The 20453-nt window shown below is 35.8% G+C and overlaps 2 protein-coding genes across 4 annotated transcripts in view; both read left to right on the top strand.

Annotated features, from left to right (window-relative positions):
* Positions 1-19761, top strand: part of LRCH2 (leucine rich repeats and calponin homology domain containing 2) — a 100581-nt gene extending 80820 nt beyond the window's left edge. For 2 of the 3 annotated variants that reach the window (XM_035007446.1, XM_035007427.1), the window contains 5 exons: positions 714-771; positions 1533-1645; positions 1829-1966; positions 2120-2197; positions 16994-19761. In XM_035007446.1, coding sequence (XP_034863337.1) covers positions 714-771; positions 1533-1645; positions 1829-1966; positions 2120-2197; positions 16994-17113 — 507 coding nt within the window. In that variant the 3' untranslated portion in view covers positions 17114-19761. The remainder of the gene's footprint in view (positions 1-713; positions 772-1532; positions 1646-1828; positions 1967-2119; positions 2198-16993) is intronic. The other variant, XM_035007436.1, reaches the window with a different exon arrangement.
* Positions 19762-19827: 66 nt separating this feature from the next.
* Positions 19828-20453, top strand: part of IL13RA2 (interleukin 13 receptor subunit alpha 2) — a 98105-nt gene continuing 97479 nt past the window's right edge. The window contains exon 1 of the mRNA XM_035007474.1: positions 19828-19894. The gene's annotated coding sequence lies outside the window, so the exon portion shown is untranslated. The remainder of the gene's footprint in view (positions 19895-20453) is intronic.

The following is a 20453-nucleotide window of genomic DNA, read 5'->3' as shown; positions in this document are numbered from 1 at the left end:
GTATTCAAATAGAAGAGATGATAATTTATCATCTGTTAGTATCACCTGTCACCCCCTATTAGTATGAATGTGCAGGTTTGCCTCATTTATCTACTAAATGTCAAGTCCATAGTAGATACTGAGTGAATGTTGCTAATTTCACTTATTTTTTCACTGAAGCTTATTTCACTTTGTAGAGGCTTTGATCTGGTTGTTCATTCAAAAAAATAACACCTATTTATTTATTTTTTAAAGATTTTATTTGCGAGAAAGAGGGAAAGAGAGTGAGAGAGAGTGAGAGAGTGCACAAGCAGGGGGAAGGGGCAGAGCGAGAGGCAGGCTCCCCTGCTGAGCAGGGAGCCGGATGTGGGGCTCCATCCCAGGACCCTGGGATCATGGTCCGAGCTGACGGCAGACACCTAACCGACTGAGCCACCCAGGTGCCCCCAGTACCTATTTATTTTATATAATTCATTAATTTTTATTTTTCCTTATACTATGAGAGAGAAGTATTTAAAAGCTTATGTAGTCAGATCAATTAGCAAATATTTGTAGACTTTTTTTTTTTTGTAGACTTTTTAAAAGTGAAATGTATCAATTTGAATTGAAATGCCGTTTGCCTTTCTGTACTCCACTAATCATGGAAACAAATACTTCTAAAATTGGAATGGATATGAATGAACCTTGGTTATTTTGAAAGAAAAATGGTTTTATTTCTTTTCTTTTTTTTTTAGGAATATGATAGAACTGATGGTTTTTCACATGGTCCTTTTGGCTTGAAGCCTAGATCAGGTAAGTATATATTCTGCAAATAAAATTTTCTGGTTATATATGAAACTAGAGTTTTCCAGCTTAAGTGGGATTGATTCCATAGTTTTAAGTACACATAGATTCTTTCCCCTCTCCTAAAAGTAATTTTCTCTTAACCTTATTTGTCTTTCCAATTCCCATTCCCCATTTCTTTCTTCCTCTTTACCTTCAAGCTCCTGAAACCTCAGCTTTTTGCCTTAGATATACTGCAGTCTTATTTCTACTCTACTGTGACTGCTATTAGAATGACCACTCTGCCAGCAGACCAAACACTGTTTGAAATTATAGCACTCCATTATATTGTGGTTTTAAAAAGGGATCTTTTCGCATTTGGCAAGCCCAAAAGAAAATGGATCCATGTTACTTGGCAAGGTATTGAATTATAGTTTTTATTCCTGAATAACTGTATTGACCTTCAAGAATAATTTCCTTTTTCTTTAAAGATAATAAAGGCTGATTTATGTTCAATAATTTTTAACCTGGATCATAAGTTTCTAATAGCATATGTTTAAATAAGAACGTGTATAGGTGGTAGAAATCGTTACACTTGTCTTCCCTGTTGCTTTCAATTGTGCAGATAAGTAGATTTCAATTATATTCTATAAAAATATTTAGAATGTTTTAATAAGTAATAGTGTTTTATGTAGTTTGCACTGATTCTTTTTTATCATGCCTCTTTTCTCACCGCTGGATGAGTCTTCCTATTAGCCTTGTGATAAGCTAGGAAATTTCTGTTTTTATAGCTTTTAGCCGCTCAACTCGCCAGGAATATGGGGCTGCAGATCCAGGATTTACAATGAGAAGAAAGATGGAACATCTACGGGAAGAACGAGAGCAAATACGACAACTTCGCAATGTAAGTGAGTTTGACCTTACAGATTTGCTCTGTAGAAATGGGTTTAACTTGGAAAATTAGCAAGATATCTGAATTTTATTTGCAAAGCTTTTTAAAATTTTGGATTATAAATGATTAGTAATATAAATATGTAGCATATATATTTACACAGGATATCTGTGATTTATACCCATTTCTTTATAGAATCTCGAGTCCAGGTTAAAAGTAATTTTGCCTGATGACATTGGAGCTGCACTGATGGATGGGGTTGTTCTTTGCCATTTAGCCAATCACATAAGGCCACGCTCTGTAGCTAGTATTCACGTGCCATCACCAGCAGTGGTAAGTTTTGTCTAGAGTTTGTTAGTTCTCTAAAGGAAGATAGGGCTTCTTGAAACTGTCTTTAAATAATATACCTCTATAAATTTAATTTTTATACTGATAAATTTCTGTATAAATATGCCTGATAAATGCCTATTTCCTCTTACTTTACAGCCTAAACTGAGCATGGCAAAATGTCGAAGAAATGTAGAAAATTTTCTTGATGCTTGTAAAAAGTTGGGTGTATCACAGGTAACTGTTATTTCTTTTAACAAAATGATCATTTAAATATTAATTTATTGTGTGCATATTGGACTTCCTCTTCACAATCGGATGAATAATGCTTTCTGAACATGAAAATGAATACCTTCCCTTGGTACATTTTACTGAGTTCCAGCTTTAACCATAGCAGCTATCCAATGAATGTGTTTAAGCTGCTTTTAAAGTCATTTATAAAACAGCTACATATATGGAAAAATTCTATAATCATACATATCATTGAATAAACATGACATAGTGGCCATATTAAAACTTGATTGTAATGCAGTTGCTACTTTCATTTTTCCTGCTGAAAGGCATTTGGACTCCTTTGTAAATCGATGGGTAGACTCTGATTAGACGATTTGCATTCAGTGTTAACTGCGTTTTATTTTTTAGATTTTTAAAATTTTTTAAAAAGATTTTATTTATTTACTTGAGATAGAGCGAGGAAGAGAACAAGCAGGGTGGAGGGGCAGAGGGAGAGGGAGAAGCAGGCTCTCTGCTGAGTAGGGAACCCAATGCGGGGCTCAATCCCAGGACCCTGGGATCATGACCTGAGCCGAAGGTAGATGCTTAACCAACTGAGCCATCTAAGTGCCCTTGTTAACTGCATTTTAAACTTTATTTAAAACGTCAAACTGGGGGGCTCCTGGGTGGCTCAGTTGTTAAGAGTCTGCCTTTGGCTCAGGTCGTGATCTCAGAGTCCTGGGATCAAGCCCCTCATTGGGCTCCCTGCTTGGTGGGAAGCCTGCTTCCCCCTTTCCCACTCCCCCTGCTTGTGTTCCCTCTCTCCCTGTGTCTCCATCAAATAAATAAATAAGATCTTTAAAAAAAATAAAATAAAATGTCAAATTGGAAATCTTAGTAACATATGATATGTCATGGGACAAACTGTCTGAAATTTGTAGGAATTGGCTTATGTTTCACATAATAGTTGCACTTCTATAAAATTAACAATTAAAGCAGTATTGTAAATGTATAATGAAAACGAATTATTAAAATACTACCTTTTTAGAAAACATTTTAGGCCTAACATCAAGATGATTGACTGTTGGGAGGTCATGGTGTTGTTAGCAGATCACAATATAGTTATGCTTTTTTCCCTTTTTTTATTTTTAAAAATTTATTCTTATTGAGATATGATTGACACATAATGTGTAACTTTGTTGTACACAAAGTTGTGTTGATTTGATGCTTTATATCTTGAGTTGTGCTTGGTTAGCTCTTTTTACCTGTGTCATCATAATCTGGCCTACAGATTCCACTTTGACCTCTTTCCTCAAGTGAATAAATATAATTTATTTAGAGAGAATCAGTTGAATTACAGTGTAATTTGGAAGCTACATGCTCTTCTCCTCTGATTACATGTCTGTGCTTCACATGATATTTTAGTGTATTTTTTAAAAGATTTTATTCATTATTTATTTGAAAGAGAGCAGGAGAGAGAGTGAGCAGGGGGGAGGAGCAGAAGGAGAGGGAGAAGCTGGCTCCCCACTGAGCAGGGAAGGGAGCCCAATGCGACTCCATCCCAGGACCCTGGATCGGCTCCATCCCAGGACCCTGGATCGTGACCTGAGCTGAAGGCAGCCGACCAACCGACTGAGACACTCAGGCGCCTCTGACATGATGTTTTAAAAATTGAATTCTTGGGGCGCCTGGGTCGCTCAGTCGTTAAGCGTCTGCCTTCAGCTCAGGTCATGATCCCAGGGTCCTGGGATCGAGCCCCCACATCAGGCTCCCTGCTCAGTGGGAAGCCTGCTTCTCCCTACCCCAGTTGTGTTCCCCTCTCTGTCGAATAAATAAATAAAATCTTAAAAAAAAGGATAAAAATTGAATTTTTTTTTATGAAAAAGATTTTTTTTAAAGATTTTATTTATTTGTCAGAGAGAGGGAGCGAGCGCACAAGCAGAGGGAGAAGCATACCCCCCGCTGAGCAGGGAGCCGGATGTGGGACACAATCCCAGTACCCTGGGATCATGACCTGAGCTGAAGGCCGATGCTTAACCAACTGAACCACTCAGGCATCCCTAAAAAATTTGATTCTTAAACATTTTTATATTCTTTCTTTTTGTACTCAGTCTCTTATTGAGAAAACAAAAATTAGGAAGGTTTGTTTTCTAGTTGTGATTGTATTATATACATTTTTCTGTTTTACCATTTTTAAGATTTTTTAGGGGGCATTCTCAATAAACATTGAATGAATGCACATTTTACAAATAAGGAAACTGAGTCACAGGGAAGTTAGGGAACTTGTCCAAGATCACACCTTTAATAACCAGTGGAGCCAAGCTGTGAATCCAGGTGGTCTGACTTCAGAACTTACCTCTAATGTGGATATTCTCTATTTCTGTTCATTTACATGAAAGAAAAGACATTGCAAAATACTCCAGATATCTTCTTGGTACAGTAGGCAAGGGTGATTAGTTAGGAAGTTCTTATGAAAACTATTCTACTTAGCATACTCTAATCTCTCTTTAGTTTGTTTTAGGGAAGGGCTAGTGCCCCACCCAAGTTTACTGTAAGAGGGACTATGGAAGGACCAGTTATGAACTCTCTTTTTGAAAATTCTCCAGCTACTGGCAGTTGAGGGAAGAGTTTAATAGTTAGCTTCAATTTGTTTCCCTGACTTAGAGTCAGTTTTTTCATTTAGGTTTTTTTCATTTTGAGATTTTTTAAATTTTTATTTTTAATAGCTTTTTTGAGGTATAATTGACATATACATATAGATAAGGTGTACAATTTGGCAAGTTTTGACATGCAATTATAGCATGAAATCATCAACATAGTCAAGATAATGAACTTATTCATTACCCCCAAAACTTCCCTTCTATCCCTTTGCAATCTTTTCTTTCCCAGATAACCACTAATCTGCTTTCTGTTATTATAGTTTAGTTTGCATTTTCTATCTAGAATTGTATATAAATGGAATGATAGAATACGTATGATTATTTTCTGGCTTTTTTCACTCAGTATAATTGTTTTTAAGACTCATCAGTGTTGTTGCATGTATAAATATGTCATTCCGTTTTATTGCTGAGTAGTATTTCATTGTATGAATATACGACAGTTTGTTGGTCCATTGACCTGTTGATAGCCATTTGGATTGTTTCCAGTATTAGGGGACCACTTGGACAAATAAGACAGCTATGAACATTTATATGGAAGTGTTCAGATACATACATTCTTTAATTTGGGGTAGATATCCGGGAGTGGAATGACTGGAACATATGGTAGGTGTGTACTTAACATTATAAGAAAGTACAAAACTGTTTCCCAAAGTGGTTGTACCATTTTATATTCCTATCACCAGTGTATGAAAGTTTTAGTTCCTCTACATTCTCAACCAGCATTTAATATAGTCAGTGTTGTTTTTTTCTTTTTTAATTTTTGCCTTTCTAATAGGTATGTACTGGTTTGTTAGTGTGGTTTTAATTTGCATTTCCTTGAAGACTAATGATGTTGATCATCTTTTCAAGAGCTTATTTGCCATTTGTATGACTTTTATGATGTGTTTAATCTTTTGTCTTTTTTAATTGGGTTGTTTTCTTGTCATTGAGTTTGAGAATTTCTCTACAAAGAGTGGACAAAGTCCTTTATCAAATGTGTGAATTACAAATATTGTAGCATAAGTCTTTGGCTTGTCTTTTCATTCTCATTATAGTATCTTTCAAACAGCAGAAGTTTTATATTTTTTGAAGTAAAATTTATCATTTTAAAAAATTCATGTGCCCTCCTTAATACCCATCCCCCTGTCCACCTCCTCTCCAGTAACCCTTAGTGTGTTCTCTATAGTTAAGAGTCTCTTTTATGTTTTGTCTCTTTTTTCCCCTTTGTCCATCTGTTGTTTTTTAAATTCCATATATGAGCGAAATCATATGGTATTTGTCTTTCTATGACTGACTTGTTTTGCTTACCATAATACTCCCTAGCTCCATCTATGTCCTTGCAAATGGCAAGATTTCATTCTTTTCTATGGCTGAGTAGTATTCCATTGTGTATACCACTTTTTAATCCATTCATCAGTGAATGGACATTTGGGCTCTGTCCGTAATTTGACTATTGCTGATAATGCTGCTGTAAACATCGGGGTGTATGTATCCCTTCAAATCAGTATTTTTGTATCCTTTGGGTAAATACCTAGTAGTGTAATTGCTGGATTGTAGGATAGTACTGTTTTTAACATTTTTTTTTTTTATTTTTAACGTTTTGAGGAATCTCCATACTGTTTTCCAGAGTGGCTGCACCAGTTTGCTTTCCCACCAACAGTATAAGAGGGTTCCCTCTTTTCCGCATCCTCACCAATATCTGTTGTTTCCTGTGTTGTTAATTTTAACCATTCTGACAGGTGTGAGGTCATATCTCATTGTGGTTTTGATTTGTATTTCCTTAATGATGAGTGATGTTGAGCATCTTTTCATGTGTCTACTAGCCATCTATCTCGATGTCTTCTTTGGAGAAATGTCTACTCATGTCTTCCCATTTTTTAACTGGATTCTTTTTTGGGTAAGTTTTATAAGTTCTTTATAGATTTTGGATACTAACCTTTTATCAGATATGTCATTTGCAAATATCTTCTCCCATTCTGAAGTCTGCCTTTTGCTTTTGTTGATTATTTCCTTTCTTCATCTAATGTTACAGTCTTTGGTTTAAAACCTAGTCTTTCTGATAGAAGTATTGCTACTCCTGCTTTCTTTTTGGCACCAAACTTCTGCTGTTTGTAGAAGCTTTTTTTCTTGATGAAGTCCCAATAGCTTATTTTTGCTTTTGTTTCCCTTGCCTCAGGACACATATCTGGTAAGAAATTGCTACACCCAATGTCAAAGAGGTTACTGCCTGTGTTCTCTAGGATTTTGATGGTTTCCTGTCTCACATTTAGGTCTTTATTACATTTTGAATTTCTTTTTTTTGTGTGTTTGGTGTAAGAACATAGTCAAATTTCATTCCTTCGCATGTTGCAGTCCAGTTTTCACAACACCATTTATTGAAGAGATTGTCTTTTTTTCCATTGGATATTCTTTCTTGCTTTGTCAAAGATTAGTTGACCATATAGTTGTGGTTCCATTTCTGGGTTTTCTATTCTGTTCCATTGACCTGTGTTTCTGTTTTTGTGTATCATACTGTTATGATCACTACAGGTTTGTAATAGAACTTGAAGTCTGGAATGGTGATGTCTCCAGCTTTGCTTTTCTTTTTCAAGATTGCTTTGGCTATTTGGGGTCTTTTCTAGTTCCATACAGATGTTAGGATTATTTGTTCTAGCTCTGTGAAAAGTGCTGGTGGTATTTTGATAGGGATTGCATTCAGTGTGTAGATCGCTTTGGGTAGTATGGACATTTTAACAATATTTGTTCTTCCAGTCCATGAGCATGGACTGTTTTCCATTTCTTCGTATCTTATTCAATTTCTTTAATCAGTGTTTTATAGTTTACTTCGTCAAATGTTTTTTCTGCACCTATTGACAGGATCATGTGGTTCTTATTCTTTCTTTTATTAATGTGGTATATCACGTTAATTGATTTGCTAATATTGAACCACTCTTGCAACCCAAGGATAAATCCCACTTGATCTTGGTGAATGATTCTTTTAATGTCCTGTTGGATTTGATTTGCTAGTATTTTGTTGAGAATTTTTCACCAGGGCTATTGGCCTGTAGCTCTCTTTTTATATGGGGTCTTAGTCTGGTTTTAGAATCAAGGTAATCCGGGCTTTGTAGAATGATTTTGAAAGTTTTCCTTCCATTTCTATTTTTTGGAATAGTTTGAAAAGAATAGGTATTAAGTCTTTAAATGTTTGTTAGAATTCACCTGTGAGGCCCTGGCCCTGGAGTTTTGTTTATTGGGAGATTTTTGGTCACTGATTCAATTTCTTTGGTGGTTATTGGTTTGTTCAAGTGTTCTATTTTTTTCCTGTTTCAGTTTTGGTAGTTTGTATATTTCTAGGAATTTATCCATTTCTTCCAGATTACCCAGTTTGTTGGAATATAATTTTTTATTTTATTATCTTATAATTATTTGTATTTCTGTGGGGTTGGTTGTGACTTCTCTCTCATTCATGATTTTATTTGTGTCTTTTCTCTTTTTTTTTTTTTAAAGATTTTATTTGTCAGAGAGAGAGAGAGAGAACAAGCAGGGGGAGTGGCAGGCAGAGGGAGAAGCTGACTTCCCACTGAGCAGGGAGCCCTATGTGGGGCTCCATCCTAGGACCCTGGGATCATGATCTGAGCTGAGGGCAGATGCTTAACCGACTCAGCCACCTAGGCGCCCTGATGTCATTCTTTTTGTACTTGTTGAGGGCTGATTTGTGACCTAGTGTATAATCTATTCTGGAGAATGTCCAATGTGCCCTTGAAAAGAATGTGTATTCTGCTGCTTTCGGCTGAAATGTTCTGGACATATCTCTTAAGTCCATCTGTTCCAGTGGGTCATTCAAAGGCATTGTTTCCTTCTTGAATTTCTGTTTAGATGATGTAAGTGGGGTGTTAAAGTTCCCTACTATTATTGTATTATTACCAATGAGTTTCTTTATGTTTGTTACTAATTGTTTCGTATATTTGGGTGCTCCCAAGGTGGGGGCATGATTGTTTAGATCTTGTTGGATAAAACCCTTTATTATGATATAGTGCCCATCTTCATCTAATGTTACAGTCTTTGGTTTAAAATCTAGTCTTTCTGATATAAGTATTGCTCCTCCTGCTTTCTTTTGGCATCCATTAGCATGGTCAGTGTTTCTTCATCCCCTCACTTTCAATCTGTAGGTGTCTTTAGGTTTAAAATGAGTCTCTTGTAGGCAGCATATAGATGGGTGTTGTTTTTTTTATCCATTCTGACACCCTTTGTCTTTTGATTGGAGCTTTTAGTCCATTTATAGTCAGAGTAATTATCGATAGATACGAATTTAGTGCCATTTTTATTACTTGTTTTGTCATTGTTTCTGGAGATTTTCTCTGTTCCTTTCTTGTCTTTGTTGCTTTTTGTCTTTCTTTCCCACTCAAAGAATCCCCTTTAATATTTCTTAAAGGGCTGATTTAGGGGCGCCTGGGTGGCTCAGCCATTAAGCGTCTGCCTTCGGCTCAGGTCATGATCTCAGGGTCCTGGGATCGAGCCCCACATCGGGCTCCCTGCTCCTCGGGAAGCCTGCTTCTCCCTCCCCCACTCCCCTAGCTTGTGTTCCCTCTCTCACTGTGTCTCTCTCTGTCAAATAAATAAAATCTTTAAAAAAAAAAAAGGGGGGTGATTTAGTGGTCACCAACTCCCAGTTTTTGTTTTTCTAGGAAATTCTTTATCTCTCCTTCAATTTTGATTGATAGCCTTGCTGGATAGAGTATTCTTTGCTGCAGATTTTTCCCATTCAGCCCTTTGAGTATATCATGTCACTTTCTTCTGGCCTGCCAAGTTTCTGGGGAAAGATCTTCTGCTAACTTTGTCTTCCCATATAAGTTAGGGACTTCATTTGTCTTGCTGATTTTAGGATTTTTACTTTATATTTCGCAAATTTAACTACCATATGGCTTGGTGTTGGCTTGCTCTTGTTGATTTTTTTAAGGGATTTATTTATTTATTTGGATTTTAATTAATTAATTAATTAATTAATTTATCCATCCTCCTGAGGGAGAGGTTGAGGGAGTGGGAGAGAACCTCCAGCAGACTCCCAACAGGGGGCTTGTCTCATGACCCTGAGATCATGATCTGAGCTGAAACCTAGAGTTGGATGCTTGAACCACCCAGGCACCCCTGTTTTTGTTGATTTTGTTAGGAGTTCTCTGTGCCTTCTGGGTCTGTTTGCTTCCCCAGATTAGGGAAGTTTTCAGCTATAATTTACTCAAATAAATCTTCTGCCCCCTTTTCTCTCTTCTTCTTGGGCTCCTATGATATGATTGTTACTGGTTTCATGGAGTCACTGAGTTGCCTTAATATACCTTTGTGATCCAAGATTTTTCTTACCTTATTTTGATCAGCTTCATTATTTTCCATAATTCTGTCTTATATAACACTTGTTTGTTCCTGTGCTGCTTCCATCCTTGTGGTCATTACACCTGTTGGTTTAGATCTCAGTTATTTCATTTTTCATTTCGGACTCACTGGTTTTAAGCTCTTTTCCTCTGCAGTAAGTGTCTCAGATATCTTCTATGCTTTTCTCAAGCCCAGATAGTATTCTTATGATTGTTTCTTTATATTCTGGATCAGGCATATTATTTAATATCTGTTTCAATTAGATCCCTGGCCCTGACCTTTTCTTGTTCATTCTTTTATATTTTAAAGATTTTCCTTTTTATTTGAGAGAGAGAGAATGTGAGAGAGGGAGAGATCATGAGCGGGGGGGGAGGGGTAGATGGAGAAGCAGACTCCCTGATGAACAGGGAGCCCGATGCGGGGCTCGATCCCAGGACCCTGGGATCATGACCTGAGCCGAAGGCAGTCGCTTAACCAGCTGAGCCACCCAGGTGCCCCTTGTTCATTCTTTTGTGTTGAATTCTTCCATCTTGGGATTTTGTCTAGGTCTCTTTTTTCTCTGTGTTAGGAAAGCCTATTATCTTTCCTGCTTCTGAGATTAAAGGCTTTATGAAGAAGAGGTCATATAATGTCCAGGGCTCTTCAGGAAGTGTCTCTGGTGTATGCTGCGTGCTGTCTGCTGCTGTGTTATGGCTGCTCTGTCCCTCAAATCAGTCCTGTACAGAGTTTCTCCTTGCTTGCAGTGGGGAGTATGTTTGGACCTTGGCCAGAGTGTGGAGAGTTTTAACTAGGTGTGTTCTGGTCTGCTTGTTAAAAGAGACCTGATGCTATTTCCACTACAGCTGATGCTTTGCAGAATTTTATGGTCTGTAGATACGGTGCGTGTGGAGGTTTGTGCTGGTCTTCTGGGGGAGGGGCCTGTGCTGCTATGGGTTCTCAGACACGCTTATCCTGGAAAAGCAGTACCAGAAGAGCACATGGTGATGGGGCTTGGTGTAAGCAATTTAGGCAGCCATTGTTGGCACTGTGCTGCTTCCTGAAGTTAGTTTATGCGGAGGGCTGGGGGCATGAAATGGCTCCAGCCAGCTCCTTTGTCCCTGGAGAAGCAATGCCACCTCTCTCACATGTGCTCCGAGAAGGGGAACCACAGATTACACCGTCTGCCCCCAGTTAGCTGCTTGCATTCTGTACGGTAGCACTGCAGCCCTCAGGGCTTTATACCAGCCATGTTGCAGACTTCTAACACGCCAGTATTTGAGCCCCACTGACTGCAACAAGTCCTAAAAATCAGCCCCTCTCCTTTTCCCTGTCAGTGGCTTTGGGGAAGTGTTTTCCTTGTGTGATCCCCTTTGTGCTCCTCTCTCTCCCTCTCACATCTCTCTGTGACCAGGGCTCCCTCCCCTCTGTAGCACTCAAGATCCTTTTCTCCACCAAACCACATCTCCGTACCTCCGACCTTCCACGATGTGGCCTCCTCTCTCCCTCTGGTTGTGCAGTTTGTTTTTTTAGTCCTCAGATCAATTTCTTGGGTATTCAGAATGATTTGATATTTATCTAGCTGTGTTCCAGTAACGAGGCAAGCCTAGGGTCCTCCTCATACTCCACCATTTTAGCTCCTCCCTAGAATATTTTTATCACCCCAGAAACTTCTTACCCATTAGTAGTCTCCCCTCCCATTGCCCCCCACCATTCTTTCTCTATGGATTTGCCTCTTCTGGACATTAGTATAAATGAAGTCATACAGTATGGGATCTTTTGTGTCTGCTTTTTTCATTTTGTATAATGTTTTCAAGGTTCATCCATGTTGTAGCATAAAGCAGTACTTCAATTCTTTATATGCTTGAATATTTTATTGTATGTATATACCACATTTTATTTATAATTCATAAGTTGATGGACATTTGGGCTGTTTTCATTCATTATTATCAATAATGCTGCTGTGAACGCTCATGAACAAATTTTTTTTTTTGAACCCTTGTTTCAGCTTTCTTTGGAATTGCCAGGTTATATGGTTACTCTTTTTTGAGTTTATCTTTGATGATTTTTCAATTTACATTTCCACCAGTGTTTGAGGATTCTAATTTGTCCAAATTCTCATCAATAATAATTATTGTATATCTTTTTGATTCTACCCATCCTTGTGGTGTGAAGTGATAGGTATCTCATTGTGGTTTTAATTAGCATTTCCCTAATGGCTAATGATGTTGGACATATTTTCATGTGCTTATTGACTATTTGTATATATTCTTTGGAGAAATGTCTTTTCACATCCTTTGCCCATTTGTTAATTGGATTATTCAGTTTTTTCTTACTGAGTTTTAGGTGTTTTTAATATAATCCAGATATAAGTACTTTATTTTTTTTTAAGATTTTTAAAATTTATTTGACAGAGAGAGAGACAGTGAGAGAGGGAACACAAGCAGGGGGAGTGGGAGAGGGAGAAGCAGGCCTCCCGTGGAGCAGGGAGCCCGATGCGGGACTCGATCCCAGGACCCTGGGATCATGACCTGAGCCGAAGGCAGATGCTTAACAACTGAGCCACCCAGGCACTCCTCAGATATAAGTACTTTATGAGATATGATTTACAAATGTTAGCTGTTGGATTTTTTAGAGATAAACTGTATCAGGTTGAGAAAATTCCTTTCAATTTCCAGTTGCTGAGAGTTCTTATCAGCAATGGATGTTGACTATTGTCAAATGCTTTTTCTACAGCTAATGAGATGATAACATCCTTTTTCTTTCAAAATATTGTGACTTACCTTGGTTGATTTTCAGATATTAAGTCAAACCTGGATTCTTGGGATAAACCTTGGTCATTATAGATTTTGTTGTTTTTATATTGTTGAATTCAGTTTGCTAAAATTTTGGTTAGACTTTTTACATCTATGTTCATGGGGATACTGGTCTTTAGTTTTCCTTTATTTTAATATCTTTGCCTGACTTGTAGTGTCAAGGTAATGTTGACCTCATGGAATAGCTCAGGAAGTATTCCCTGCTCTTCACTTTTCCTGAAGATTTTGTGTAGAATTGATATTATTTCCTTTTAAAATATTTAGTCAAATTCTTTAGTGAATCCATCTGGGCCAAGGGTTTTCGTTGTTGGAAGGTTTTTAACTACAATTTTAATTTCTTTAATAGATACAGGGCTGTTCTGGTTTTCTCTTTCTTCTTGCACGAGTTTTGGTATACTGTCTTTCAAAGATTTTGTCTATTTTTCTGAGCTTAGCAGGGAGCCTGATGTGGGGCTCGATCCCAGGACCCCGGGATCATGACCTGAGCCGAAGGCAGACGCTTAACTGACTGAACCACCCAGGTGCCCCATCTTCTTCTTATAAAGTTGTTTATAATGTCCCCTTATTATCAACTTAGTATTTGTAGAATCTCTTGTGATGTTACTTCTTTTATTCCCGATATTGGTAAATTGTGTATTTTCTCTTTTTTCTTCTGATTAACCTAGCTCTAGAGGTTTATGAATTTTTAGAAATTTTCTCAGTGAGCTAATGTTTTGTTTCACCGATATTTTTTCTGTTTTTTTCTGGGTTTTATTTTATTGTTTTCCTCTCTCAACTTCATATGTTCTTTCTTTCTGCTTGCCATTGGTTTAATTTGTTCTTTTTCTATCCTCTAAGGTGGAAGCTGAGTTCATTGATTTGAAACACTTTCTTTTCTAACATTTCAGTGGTTATTTGAATAAATAAGCAAAACATTAGGAGGGCAACAAATGTTGTTGCGAAAATGGAGATAAGAAGATAGCTTTTGAGAATGTTTCTGATAAATGGGATATTACCAGTAGTATTTGGTGAATGGTTTATGGGAATTAGGAAGAAAGAAAAGATTATTATGATTTCCAGGTTTATGTTGAGAGAGACTGAATAGTGTATTATTCACTGAGGTATAGAATGTAAAAGGACAAGTTAATTTAGTGTTGGAATAATTCTGCTGTGGACACATTGATTTTGATGTTTGTTGAACATCCATTTGGCTATATCAAGTTCATATTTGTATCCAGAGCTCAGTAGAGAGATCATGGCAGGAAATAAAGATTTGAAAGTAATCAGGATAGAAGATATAGTTGTTACTATTTGGGAATAGGAGCCCAGTCTTGCCAAGGCTTCCCATGTTTCAAGAAACAGTGGATTTAGGGGCTCCTGGGTGGCTCAGTTGGTTAAGCATCTGCCTTCGGCTCAGGTCATGATCTCAGGGGAGTCCTGCATTGGGCTCCTGGCTCAGTGGGGAGCCTGCTTCTCCCTCTCCCTCTGCCTTTTGCTCCCCCTGCTTGTGCTTGCTTGCTCTCACTCTCAAATAAATAAATAAAATCTTTAAAAAAAAAACAGTGGATTAAAAAAATATATAATGTTTTGGGACTCCTGGGTGGCTCAGTCAGTTAAACATCCAACTCTTGATTCAGCTCGGGTCATGATTTCAGTCCTGAAATTGAGTCCTGCATGGGGCTTCCCATTCAGCGGGGAGTCTGCTTGGGATTCTTTCTCTCTCTCTCTCCCCCTGCCTCCCCACTCTCTCAAATAAATAAAGAAAATCTTTAAAAAATGTAATGTTTCTAGATTTGTAAAATACTGTGCTAACCAAGTGTAATACAATTATAAACCAGATGGGTCCTGTAGATGATCTGTTCGCTATTTACTCTATCCATTACTAGCTTATTTTCCTGAGATGAATGGGTGTCCCAACTGAAGCAGTGAACTGCACTGTTTCTTCAGAAATAGCTACCAATTTTATTTGATGATATGCACATGCATGCAACTCTTTAGTTAACCCTTGCGGTTTTGATAAAGTTTTGAATATACCAAAGAGAGGATATAGTCTAAAAGAGAAGAGGTGAAGACAGAACCCTTGAAAACATTAAGAATGTTAGAAAAAAAAATGTTAGAAGAGGGGCGCCTGGCTGGCTCCTTCAGTAGAGCATGTGGCACTTGATCTTGGGGCTGTGAGTTTGAGCCCCACGTTGGGAGTAGAGATTACTTACAAAAAAGAACAAAAAAGAAAGAATATTAGAGTAGAATCAGTGAAGGCTAATGAAAACCTAATGCAAAGTTGCTTCTAAACCTTCTTTCTTATAGAATTGTGAAGATCAAATAACACATGATGTGCTTATAAGAGTAGGTAGTTGTTACTTAGCAAATTCTACATCACTGGAACTAAGAAGCAACAAAACACCACTAGCAGCTGGAGGGAAGTAACCTTAAGATAAAAAAAGTACTGAATCTCTTCATATATCAGAGATCATGGAACATCAGAACTAGTAGAATGAATGCATCAGAGCAGCCAATTTTGTACAGGACTGAAGAGTTTACAAAGCACTTCTACCACCAGACTATTCACTTTATTTCTCACACAGTCCTGTCTTCAGGATAAAGAAACTGAGTCTCAGGGAATTTTATTACCTTTAGTACTTCATATCTCATGGCCCTTAGATGTCCTGGCTGGAAATGCAGTGCTCTTTCTACTCCAACAGAAGAGCTTAGGGAACATCTAGCATGACTGTCTCACTTTAAAATATTTGCTTATTATGCGGGTCAGATCAGCCTCAGATCAAAACACAGCCGTAAAATAGAATCCCATACCATTAAAATCTATTGAAACAGCCATTTTAGAAGTAGAATTTACACAATGAGATATCATCTCACATCTGTTAGAATGGCTATCACCAAAAAGACAAAATGTTGGTGAGGATGTTGAGAAAAGGGAACCTTCATATCCTGTTGGTGGGAATGTAAATTGGTATAACCTTTATGGAAAACCATATGCAGGGTCCTCAAAAAATTAAAAATAGAAATACCATAAAGACCCAGCAATTCTACTTCTGAGTGTTTATCCAAAGAAAACAAAAATACCAATTCAAAGAGATATATGCATCCCTGTGGTCATTGTGGCTTTATTTACAATAGCCAGGATATTGAAGCAACCTAAGTGTCCATCAACTGATAAATGGATACAGACGTGGTATATATATACAATGGAATACTACTCAGCTATAAAAAGAATGAAATCTTGCCATTTGTGACATGGATGGACCTTGAGGATATTAGATATTATGATAAGTAAATTATGTCAGACAGAGAAAAACAAATCCTGTATGTTTTCACTTACATGTGGAGTCTAAAAAAACCAAATGAACAAACAAAACAAAATGTACTTTATAGATACAGAGAATAAAATGGTGTTTGCCAGAGGAGAGTAGGTGAAATCAGGTGATGGGGGCTCAAGAGGTATAAACTTTCAGTTATAAAATAAATAAGTCATGGGGGTAATGTACCACATAGTGACTATAGTCAGTAATATTGTAGAATATACTTAGAGTTGCCAAGAGAGTAAATCCTAAAAGTTAACTTTATATGGTGATGGATGGATGGTACTAGACTTATTGTGGTGATTATTTTGTATTATATTGTATACATATTTCAAATCATTATGTTTTACACCTGAAACTAATATAATGTTATATGTGAATTACCTCAATAAGAGAATTAAAAAATTAGAATTTAATTTAATTAGTATGATATACTTTTTACTTGACGTTTTACAGGATATGATTTTTTTTTTTTTTTTAAAGATTTATTTATTTATTTGACAGAGAGAGAAACAGCATGAGAGGGGATAGGGCCAGAGGGAGAAGCAGGCTTCCTGCTGAGCCGGGAGCCCGATGTGGGACTCGATCCCAGGACTCCGGGATCATGACCTGGGCCGAAGGCAGTCGCTTAACCAACTGAGCCACCCAGGCGCCCTACAGGATATATTTTAAAAATCCAGTTCTGACTTGTTTAGGCTTTACTGCACCATAAAAAACAAATGTTTTGATATCATTTATTTTGTTTTTCAGGAAAGACTCTGTTTGCCTCATCATATTTTGGAAGAGAGAGGTCTTGTGAAAGTCGGTGTCACAGTTCAGGCTCTTCTTGAATTACCTACAACCAAGGCATCTCAGCTTTCTACAGCTTGATGTAACATTTCAAAATTATAAGTGTATAGTTGCATTTATTTGAAGTGATTTCAGATATCTCAAATTCATGATAAGAAAGTCTAATCAAAGATAATTTTATTAGGTCAAGCCTTAGGTTTAAAAAAATCGTGTTAAAACATCAAAATTAAATTCGAATTGCCCAAACTTCTTTTGGGGGAAAACTGGATTAACTTAATGAGAGTTTTTGATAAATTCAAATTCTCTTTTTATTAAGTCAGTTGATAACCTTGATTATTTTTCAAAAACCAGATTGATACTAAATTTAAAATGTGGTTTCAATTTAATAATCACATTAGGTTAATTTTTTTATATCATAGCATACTAGTAAACACCTGGATGAGGTAATCATTTTTTTACCGATTTAAAACTATTCTATATTTGAGTTATTTAATACACTTCTAATTCTAGTTTATACACAGTTTCTTCAATCTTTGGTCTTAGTTTTCTAGAAAAAAATGAGTAGAAAATGCAGAACTCTGGCTTTATATTAAATTCTTTTAGTATTATAGGTTGGTGCCAAAATATTTTCAGTTGTACTGTAGATTGTTTACATGTGAAGTGCCTGTGTAATTGATGACTCTTATATAGTCTTAAGCATTTTTGCAATTTCTTTTTATGTATTAATGGAATCAGTGGAACTTTAAAATATTTTAGTAGATTTTGTAAGGTCAGTAATATGTGAGGATTTAAATGTGCCTCACATTGTGACATCTGTGGTTTTTTATTTAGTCCATTGCAGCTTTCCTAAAATTGGTTATGTCATGTTGTCAAAAAAAAAAAAAACCCCAATGTTAATATGCTTAATTTATGCTATTTAATTTTGCAAAACTTAATCATCTTTTAAAATGTATTATTTGAAGAGTATTTTATTTCTGTATTGAAAATGTTACACAAAGCAGTAAGGTTTTTGAGAAGTAGCAAAGTACTAATTATCAAGGACATTTTGATAAAACTGCCAAAGTTTGGGTTTATGTCTTGACTTTCAGTAACATTATGTCAGTATGCTGCCATTAGTTTTATTCAGATTCAGAGAGCAGCAGTTGAAGAATAGGTTTTTATTTGAAATCTGGCCATTTGTGGATCCTGTAAATCTTATGATCCTCAATTAACAAGATGTTGAATTAAACACAGACCATTCTATATATATTTTCATAAGTATACTATGTTACAAAGTCCTTGTTTAATTTGGAGATAGATAAATTTATGTTGGTAGTAGTGCAGGAATTTTTCAAAAACATTACTGTAATGAATACTCAGTTTGGTATAGAAGAACCTTAGTATAATTACTTTTGTAGTAGCCAAGCAAGTACCATATCTTAAATATGTGATTATTTGCACTTGTTACCTCTTAATATGGATGCAACTTATTAAAAGTGTTGACCTGGGTATTTCAAAGGGTATATATAAAAGGTAAAAACTAGTGTGCCAAATGGTATATAAGGGTTGGTTTAGGAACAACTCAACTTTTTTTGATCAGTTGGCATGTAGCCATATAATTAAATTTTGACATTAGAATACAGATGTGTTCTTTATATTCCCCGAGTGTGAAATTGGAGCTTTTAAAGAATTAAAGCTCTTATGACTATAAGGTTTAAAAATTAAATTATTAGTAATTTATTACTTTAAATATTTGAGCTAATTAGTTACTATTTTTCAGTTGGATCTAAAAAAAAACCTTCATTGGCATAATCAGTCTCCCTAGTGAAAACTTGGGTAATAAAGGTAAGAAATAGCAAATAAATATCTTAAGTTGTTAGTTTTTATTGTAGAAATTTGACAATGTTACAAATAAAGTGACCAGTAAAAGCTACAGCAATCATTCATACTGCTTTTATATTTATCATGCTGTAGGAGTCCTGTTATTAATCAACCTAGATGTTATTTTACAAGTATTTTCCTGTTTCATATCATTGAAATATTAGTGAAATTATAGGCCATTTCCTTATTGCATTTCACTTACTTGTCAGTTATTACCTTAAAGGGAAAATACACCAGAACTTTACTGTAACATTCTTTACTGCAAAGCAAAATTCCATTTAAGATGGGTCCATATGAGGTCTATATCATGTCTGTTTATTTACTGTACTGCCAGAAAGCAACACCACCTCTAAGTCAGTTTTTCACATAGTCCCCAAAGACACATTTTACCAAGGCTCTGATGTATTTCTTTTATTAGTTTTTAAATAAGTGTAGATTTTATTCTAAATGGTTCTTATGGTTATTTTATATTTACTTCATCAATTATTGAATTAAGAATGATTATAATTTTTTGAATTGGATTTGTGATTTGAAGAGGGTTAAATAATCAAACAAATATTTTATTAGGCCCTAAAAATGTAGTAGATAGCTACTTCTGCTAAATTTTATTACTGTATGGCACAAGAAAGAAGTGATGTTGGATATGTTAGAATTGAGATAAGGAGTAAAAATGCATTACCATTTGTTTAATAATTATCTCTACAGAATGCTAGTTTATTGACTTTTCTAAGTGAATTTTTTGAAGAATTCAGAAATCTTTGTATTGGTCACAAATCTATCATAATTGATTTTCTGATGCATTTAAAAATAAATGGAACACTTAATGTATATTACCGATGCAAACTGTGGATAAAGTTGAATGAAAAAAATTAAAGTCTGAGATTTTTTTTCTCCCTCTCTACCTCTTCTCTCAACATCACAGCATCCATCTTTTCTAGGTATTTGGTAGCTTGTGTCTATATTCTCTACTATGGAAAAATAGACTTGAAGAGGATATTCCACGTAAGTTGTTTAAGAGTCCAGATTCTCTTTACATCGTGTTATTTTCAGTAGATAATGTTTTCTTTAAAACACAATTTCCTAAGATATCTTCACAAAATAAATCATCTTTATATAAGTTAAACTATATATATATATACGTGTCAGATAAACCTTTACATTAAAATAAAAGAGAGGATAGGTCAAATTTTGATTATTTGTATTGTAGATTTTAGTGTTAGGTATATGATTGAATTAACCTTAAGCAATTTGATTAAAAAATAATCTTTCATTTTCAAGTAATTCTAGTTTTTAAAAATTCCACATATTTTTATTAAAATGACTGTCATTTATTCATAATTGTTGCCCATCCTAAAAGTGGAAGATTATTCAGGTAAATAATATTAAAGATTATATTGCCCCTGTTTTATAGTTACTCACCCTAAAGCCTCAGATTTAAAGAAGTACTTAAGTAAGTAAATATTAGGCATAAGTTGTTTGAAAAGTACTCTAGGTTTATCATAGGATTTTGAATTGTCTTTATTTGCTTTAGTAAATTTTGACGTTGTACATGGAATGGTTC

The sequence above is a fragment of the Mirounga leonina genome, unplaced genomic scaffold (assembly GCF_011800145.1).
Source record: "Mirounga leonina isolate KUSES-001 unplaced genomic scaffold, KU_Mleo_1.0 Mir_101664, whole genome shotgun sequence".
In the NCBI taxonomy this organism is placed as follows: Eukaryota; Metazoa; Chordata; class Mammalia; order Carnivora; family Phocidae; genus Mirounga; species Mirounga leonina.
Note: the sequence above shows the minus strand (reverse complement) of the source record. Positions and strands in the feature narration are given on the sequence as shown.